The sequence below is a fragment of the Homarus americanus genome, unplaced genomic scaffold, assembly GCF_018991925.1.
Source record: "Homarus americanus isolate GMGI-L3 unplaced genomic scaffold, GMGI_Hamer_2.0 scaffold11022, whole genome shotgun sequence".
In the NCBI taxonomy this organism is placed as follows: Eukaryota; Metazoa; Arthropoda; class Malacostraca; order Decapoda; family Nephropidae; genus Homarus; species Homarus americanus.
The window spans coordinates 5,235,408-5,244,445 of NW_024737068.1; the positions used below are offsets into that span (position 1 = coordinate 5,235,408).

The window sequence follows — 9,038 nt, forward strand, 5'->3', positions numbered from 1 at the left end:
ATCATTGTGCTTCGTTCAGTTACGTATTGCTAGGGAGTAGGGTGGGATAGGTTAGGATAGGGGTTGGGTAGGATAGGTTAGAGGTAGGGTGGGATAGGTTAGGTAGGGTGAGGTTAGGTTACATTATTAAGAATCCATAACTGACCTTGATGTATACAAAATACTATAACACAATAAAACCGTAACTAATAAATTAACTATTAAAATATGAAAAAATGAAAACATGTAAAATCTATTAAAACACAAAACCATCAAAAGACTCAACCATAATTACAAGACCAGAAATTTTCCAGAAGTACCAATTTTTTTATTAATATTAGCAATTATGGATGACTGTATGACATATACACAGTATGTGGGGCTTATTAAAACGCCAATTTTAAGTGCAATGAAATATTTGCGCTTTTTCCATATAATGACATAAGAAGGACTATGTACGTTGCGGATACAGTAGACAAATAAACTCGTTTTTTAACTGGCTTACAGCCTTTCTTCCAGAGTGCGGCGGTTAGTGGATACAACACTTGCCTCCTGTTCTAGGGGTCGGTAATTCGATTCCAGGGCGCTCCAGTTCACCAGCTGTAAATTGGTACCTAAGTTTAGAGCTTGGGGAAGTGAAAGCGGTCAAGTGCAGTACTGGAAATGCTGCCTCCTTGTACCGAAGGCTTAGTGTACAGTATCACACTGTTCCTAACGGGCAGCCATGGAAGGACCCACTATCACTTTACAATCTTTCTTAACTTCCTCCTTCACTTCATTATCCTACACCCTCCCTCCTCTTTCTCTTTTCACTTCTCCTCCGTCCTATGGTGGTCCCTGGGGAGAGAGAGATGGTGTACTCAGTTATTAATGTAAATAATACATCAGAGTCACCGGGATAGTATTGTTAACGTGGCGGCAGTTATAAATAATTTTCACCATCAATACAGGTAAAGGCGCTGTACAGGTGGTGAATATTTGGTAAATTTCTGCCGACTATTACGGATATTTGGGCTAACTATCGGATATTCATGGCAACGAATATTGGCATGGAAGTACGGCAGTATATGGGTTATATATATATATATATATATATATATATATATATATATATATATATATATATATATATATATATATATATATATATATATATATATATATATATATATATATATATATATATATATATATATATATATATATATATATATAATGCAAATGTCTAAATACTTCTCTGTAGTGAACTAACAGTAAATAATGATGTTTTTGTCAAATACTAGAGCTGTATTAAATAAGGCTATGAATATTAGCATGATAACAAAATAAAGGTCTTCCTTTAGATATAGCGTTCACTGGTGTAAGTAATTCAGTAAGATAAAGACAATTTATTGACCTCCTAGGTTTCTCTGTGTAAGATAAATAAAGGAATTTGGTGACATTCAGTTCATGGATCACCAATAGGTAACATGTGAAAAGCTTTGTTACTTTCTGGGGCAGAACCAGGTGCATTAGTGTTGTTAACTTAACACAAACACAAGATTGCCAATACCTGGGAAGATTCTCGCCGTGTGTGAGTCTGCCTCTCCTTACCTGGTTGGAAAAAGCACATCTTATATCCTTTAACTACAACCAATAATACACCCACGGCTTTGTGACTGTGTTATTGTTATTGTGTGTGTGTACGTTTGTGTGTCTTTATGTGTATGTATGTAATTTGATAATATATACTAAAAATATTTTTCTTATAAGAAATAACTAAGAGTAACGAACTTACCTAAGACAATACAGGTCCTTCTCCTCTACCACCTTTCAGATGTTCTCTAACTGTTAGCCACTCCTGTGTACTGGGTGGGGCGGGTGGAGTGGGGTGGATGGGGGTGGGGGTGGGGTGGGGTGGGGTGGGGTGGGGTGGGGTAGGGTGGGGTGGGATGGGGTGGGGGTGGGGTGGGGGGGTGGGGTGGGGTGGGATGGGGTGGGGTGGGATGGGATGGGATGAGGGTGGGTAAAGGCTCTTACCTCCCTGAGCCCTCAAGACCTACCACCATATGAAGATAATGGACTCCACCACACCTGGCTCATAAGACCACTGTTGTTAGATGGCAGGGGCCCAGGTGATAGGAAAATAATTAAGGATGGTGAGTAACAAGGTGATGTGAACTACAACTGTAAATTAAGTTAAATATGTTAAAAGGTGTTGGTTAATGTCTGCCTTCTGAAACTTTACATCTTTTTTTACCTAAATGTGACAAAATTAAGAATAATAGAAAAACACAAAGAAAAACCCTTATAATTGATGACCTACATGTTCCCATCTGTTAAGACTAGACGATATTTAAGGTTTTGGTAAGCATAGAGCTATAAAATTATTAATGGGTGATGCCCCACAAAATATAGAGGTGATAAATTTCTGAGGGTGTGAGATGGAGAGAATATAATCTATTTACCAGTGAAGGAGGTGGATCATGAGGCCATGTTATTATTAGTTTGATCACCAGGAAGGAATTCAGTATATGAACATCACCTTATGTTTTCCTCCTAGAGTATTTAAATATAATTATGTCTAGTCGTAACTCAGGTAACGACCAGCATTTATCCCATCCACGTCTGATTGTGTCCTCCGCTCACATGAAAATCCTGTTCAGAACGATATGAAGTGACCAAAAGACTACACAGAAGTTACCATAATATTCCAAGGTTATGAAGGGCCTCTACAATAGTTTCAAAAAGTCTATCTCTATCTTCAGGCAAACGAAAACCTAACCAAAGACAGAGTGATCCACAAATGTGCAAATGTCATATTCGTTTTCTGTAATTTGTGTGCTCTGAGACACAGGGGTAAAATATTTCTGAAAGCTCTCCTATATTTTTTTAACCCAGGATATCTCTCTCTCTCTCTCTCTCTCTCTCTCTCTCTCTCTCTCTCTCTCTCTCTCTCTCTCTCTCGCCATTGTCTTTTCTGTCATCTCTCTCTCTCCATCTCTTTGTCTCTGTCTGCCTCTATACTCTGAGATGAATATACCCAGCCAGCGAGGGTATGCAAGGCTCATCGTTCTCGTTTATTGTCTGAATCAACACAAAGTTTCATATCGTTGGTAGATCGACGGCCAAGATGGTGCAAGCTCTACCACCCAACACAGAAGAATTTCCTCAGGAAGAAATAATAAGAACGAACACACACACACACACACACACACACACACACACACACACACACACACACACACACACACACACACACACACACACACACACACACACACACACACACACACACACACACACACTCATATTAGCCTAAACACAAGCGGAAGTTTCATGGTTTCATATCTCCATAGACAAACAAACAGACTGACAAAAGTGAAGGAATACAGCTTAAGTCATCTGGAGGAAAATTTGAAGAAAAAATAAAGTGTTATTAATGTATGTATGTGTGTGTGTGTGTGTGTGTGTGTGTGTGTGTGTGTGTGTGTGTTGTGTGTGTGTGTGTGTGTGTGTGTGTGAGCGTGTGTGTGTAAAACCAATACCTCTACTTTGCGTGTGTGTGACTGAGAACCGTATATCAAACCCAAACTTTTATCTTCAATTCCCGCTCTGATGTGAAGCATGAGAGGCAACGTGTTGCGTCAATGTGAGATAATATCACCTCCCCCAACCTCCTTTATTCGCTCGTCTAAATAAAACCCCACCGTAGCTTAGAGGTAATGTGGTGAAAGATAGAAGATTTACAATTGGCCCACATAACGAGGAATGGCGCGGTGGCGGTTGGGGTGGAGGACTGACTGCTGGTACATAACGCCTCTGTGTTGACAATAGACGCGGGAATTATCTCCTCTTGATGAGTTTTTCGATAGTATAGAATGAGTTTCTTGGCTCTTCATGTTCTTCATAGAATATCAATTGTTGGGTGTGTGGGTTCGATACCCCGAGTTATAGAGTCGAATCTTAAGAGTGTTTTTCTTATATTCCTTTAGTAATTTCTATATCTTTTTCTATCTTGTTCTTATCTTCTCATGAAATTTATCAAGCTCGTCTCCTTCTCCACTCCCTCTTATAGAACTATATGAAGATGAAAAGATGAAGATGATGAGGCAGCATATAATTAATGAAAGAAACGTAGAAAATGAAAGTCGACGATAAATTGCTACAACAAAGCAAACGAGGAGAAAGAAAGAGGAAAGAATGTTTAATGAATATGAAAATTAAAGAAATGAAAGAATAGGATATAATATAATAATAATAATCATGGCACTACAGCTACTACTACTACTACTACTACTACTATTATTACTACTACTACTACTACCACTAATAATAATAATGAAGGCAGACACGAGGGAGAAATGGAAGAAAAATTATAAAGAGATAAGAAATAATTCAGTCTGACCTAAAGAGTTAATAATGTCACATACTGTACACCTGTTATAGGTGTTGACGACACCTGAAATGATTATAAAAGAAAGCAACACAAGACAAACACTTCCTATTATCGTTGACTTACATTGCTTGTATATCCGTGTCTATCAATCACTCAATCTGCCAGTATGAGAATCTTAGAGGTGATTTGTACTACAGCAGGTAGTAAATACAGTGTCCTCCTGCCATATTAAATATATGAGCTATAGAATTAACTATCTTGCATATGTCTGATTGTATGCAATAAATAAGTGATACAAGTAACTTTATCGAAATGTCGGGCGGGAAAAAAATCTGCATCCACACCTTTATTGGAAAAAGACATTTTGGATCGCGAAGGTATTTTCCAATCCCTGTGTTCAGAAAACAATAGCTGCCAAACTTCCCCGCCTGCAATACTCAAGAAACTCCTCGGAATTTCCTCAGTGGGTCATGTGGTAGGAGAGCCGATACAAGAATAATATAAATGCTCTTCTTTCTGCCCACAAAAAGTTTTTGATGGGCATGATAAAATGTTCTCGTGTTGGTAAGATAAGTAAGAACTATAGAGCACTTATATGGGCGTACGGTCAATTCGTCGTCAGTCACGCCAGTCCTGGCCAACCTATTCAGGATCTTTAAAACAGGAGAGTCAAAAGCCAGGGATTTCCAACGGTGACAAACAAGAGAGGATATTTCCTTACTCGGACAATCAAGAAATAATCACAAGATAACATGGTCACTACTCAACAAAATTTAGCCAGAAATAGATAACACAAGGCAATGCACAATCCTATACGGCACTCTATGAATGTTAGGTTAGGTTAGGTTAGGTTCAAATTGTAAACCATTCATATCAAATTTACCGACAACTAATTGACCTGCGACGAATTGACCGGCGACGAATTGACCGGCGACTAATTGACCGGCGACTAATTGACCGGCGACTAATTGACCGGCGACAATTGTCCTAGCACCCATATATGCACCCTTTTGTCGGGTTACCATTTGGTAGTCCGACAATATTAATGAAAGTTCAGGATAAGTCCTCGGGTGTGGGTAGGCTCCCGAAAGACTTATCGAATGTTCAAACTTAGTTATATATGGATGAAAAACGTCTCTGAAATACAATATATGTAAATTAAAGATGAGATAATAAAGACACAAATATATAAATGTCCTAATAACCGGTCCAGTGGAAATGTACATATTTTTAAAGACCGCCGTGTACCCGTGACGTCGTACCTTCAACTCCAAATATTTTTCGTCTCCCCATCGCCCTTCTCCAATTTTATCAAGCATTGCATTCCTACAATCATCCTCTTATAGCTTCAAGTATGAAAGTAACGCACTTTTGTTTGTGATAGATAGATGTAATGCAATTTCTAATTCGCCAATATATTAGGAAGATACAAGATGGGCCAATTGTACAAGGTAGATGCTGAGGTAATAGTTTACAACAGTGTCATCTGTGACACTGATAATTACCCTGGAAAAAAATTTCTCCTGCTATATTTCACCGTTTGGGTTATTGTTGTTCCGGTTGTGTTTAGGTACTACCAATATTTGTAAGTTCAGATTAGGTTACGTAAATATTTTTAGAAGAAATGTTCGAGAACTCAGGGTTAGAATAAAGTGCAAAATTTGATTAATGGTGTTTTCAATCACTCGATTTAAATCGTGTCAGTCCTATCTTACATCACTGGAACAACAACAAACAAAAGTTTAATATACTATGGACAAATTTCTTAAGGAAATTCTCTGTAAACAATGAGGATAACCTGTTTATTTACATTTATCTTGGATAAGGCGTACCAACCCTCTCTCGAGTTGTGGCGTTCGGGTTACTAAATAGTAACCCGATGTTCGGTATTGCTGCCCCAGTGTTTAAAATTTGGCCGACAGAGCGTAAGTTCCGAAAACACAAGTACCGAGACCACTTGGCTTGGTCTCATGAACATAAAGACAAAAGAAGACACAAGCGAGGCTAGTGACCCCCAAAATAGTAATGTCATTATTCATGTTTTTCTCTTTATTTCTAACATTTTCTAAATTAACAATACCAGATCTACTGGAGTCTCTCTCTTTATGTAAAAGCACAGTGTCTGTGTTTTATTTATGTATGCGAGCTACAGTTTGAAGGCAGAAAGCTGAAATATACCCAGAGATACGCCTATTATATTATTATCATTATTATTATTAATATTATTAATAGTAATAGTAGTAGTATGTAGTAGTAGTCGTATGATTATTTTTCTTATCATTATTAATTATAATTATTATTATCATTACTATTATTATTGCCGATACATTTCATTCACAAAATTTTTATGATACGAAAATGGCCGCCACATCGCCATTTCTAATTAACTATAATTATGAGATTCGGTAGTGACCAATTGTATAGCCATGACACCTGTAACCTTATGACCTCGTTTGGGTGTATGCTAATATGTCTTAATAACATCATACAGTACTCTGAGACAGGTCATTATTTGTTTGTAAAAATCTTGTATGGTCAGCATATCCTAACCAAGTCTAATATATAACCTAACCTAATACCACTACCCTAGCATAGCCTATCATATCCAAACATAAGATGACTCCCTAAGACAACCTATCCAAACCAAATCTAACATAACCTAACCTACACTTTGACCTGACTACCCTAACATAGCCTATCCTAACAAATCTAATTTAACCAACTAAATGTGACTGCCCCATAGCCTCATTTGAATACCTAACAAAGCCTACCCAAACCAAATTTAATATAACCTACTTCAAAATGATTACAAGATGACTCTTCAAACCTAATTTAATATAACCTAACCAAATCTTTAATCTGCCAACCCTAACAGACTATCTAACCAAATAAAAACTAACCTAATCAATTGAAGGTAACCAACTTAAAGTAACCTGACTAATCAAGAATATTGTAACCTATTCAACCAAGCGGAAGATTAGATTTGATTAGGTAAATACTAGAATTTTTTATATAGGACCGAGGCAAAATGTCGCTTTCTATTAAATTTTGTGGGAGGTGGGCGATAGTAGTGGCAAAATTCAGGAGTTTGTACCCTAACTTTTTTTCCATAGGTGTTTCAGCCTAGCGATGTTCAGGTGCAAATTGCCAATGGAACTTTTATTGCACAGTATGCCTTGACTGTGTAATAAAATTGTACGTTTTTCACTACTTTTTGACATGTTGGCAAAGGTTACAAGTGAGCATCAATTTAAGATAATTTAACCTTCATTAGTATGTTAGTTGATTATCTTTTCATATTGATTTAGTTTGCTGTCTCTCTCTTCAACAGTCTTTCCATCTTTTTCTTTCACGTCTTGTTTTCGTCTTCCTTTTTCTTCTTCAAATCACCCTTTGGCACTCATATTCATCCATCTATGTTTACGTGTCATTCTCTCCGTCCTGCTGTGCGGAGCTCGTCTACCATGTTCATGTTCAACACCACTGTAACAATGCAAACCCAGGTGATTTGCATTCCTATGATTACCTTACACTGCCTCTTAGTAGTAGTAGTAGTAGTATTAGCAGAGATCCATCACCTGATGACGACATGTCAGACGATAGTAGTGAACCCAGTCGAAAAATACTGTTCATGAGGTGAATAACGTAGTTAACAAATTGGAAAGACTTGTCTGGGGACAATGCGGAGAGTGGGTCAAAGAATCTGCTCAGAAGTGGTCAGGTGGTCGCCAGTAACCTCTTTAAATCACTTAGTGTGCGGCCACAAAAAATGATCCAGGAGATGACTTGCCTCATAATCAACTATCTCACGACTCCTGGCCTATTAGCTCTTCAAATGCTGTGCATAATACCCCATCTATTCTGTCAGAGGACACCAAGGTCTAAGTGCAAAGAAAGGTGGCAGCAATGAAGAGATTAATAATGTGGTAGAAAGTGGCCCTTGATGATCTCCTACATGAAGCAAGAACACTGCAGGAGAGTCGAAAATTCATAGGGAGACGGAAAGCAAAAAACACTGAGGATGTTGACCGAAAATTTGATAACAAGATGCGGTAAGATCTCTCACAGAGAATCTTCCGGTGGTGTTCTGCCAATAAGCAGAGATACATTACAACAACTGAAGGAAAAACACCCACTGCAAGTGAGGAGAGGATGGCATCAGGTTCCAGGGAACCGATATCCTCAAATTCTGTCATGTTCGAGAAAATAACAGGAGGATGGTGTGGAAAAAATCACTGAAGACACAGGGAGGGCAGGCCTTCAGACCTGCTCGAGGATTCTGGACGCGGGACTGCGAGCCCTTGATATAAGGATTTTTCGATCCCATGGCCGCATGTCACCGTAACTCTCTCGATGCTGCAAGGAGGAAGAATGACAAGATCAGGGCATATGGGGAAAATTCTGAATGTTGATCAGGGCAGCATCACTCCTCTGGTGTTCACAACCTCTGGTGGGAGGACCAGGTGCAAGATGATTTCTTTGCCAGACTTGCAGGTGCTGTCTGAACGGAAACAGACCAGAAGTTACGTCACAGCCTGGTTGAGATGAACCTAAGGGTGGCCCAAAGACGCCGTAATACATATGAACGTGAAGAATATTCTCCTTTTTTTACTTTCCTGCACCAGAATCTTCTGGTGGTTAACCTCTATCGCTTTTCCCTGCTGTAATACTGACCAGGTAT

At 38.5% G+C, this 9,038-nt stretch overlaps 1 protein-coding gene across 1 annotated transcript in view; it reads right to left on the reverse strand.

Annotated features, from left to right (window-relative positions):
- Positions 1 to 8,684, reverse strand: part of LOC121873062 (stress protein DDR48-like) — a 95,067-nt gene extending 86,383 nt beyond the window's left edge. Inside the window, exon 1 of the mRNA XM_042376378.1 lies at positions 8,624 to 8,684. Within this exon, the coding sequence (XP_042232312.1) occupies positions 8,624 to 8,684 (61 nt within the window). The remainder of the gene's footprint in view (positions 1 to 8,623) is intronic.
- Between the last annotated feature and the right edge of the window lie 354 nt (positions 8,685 to 9,038).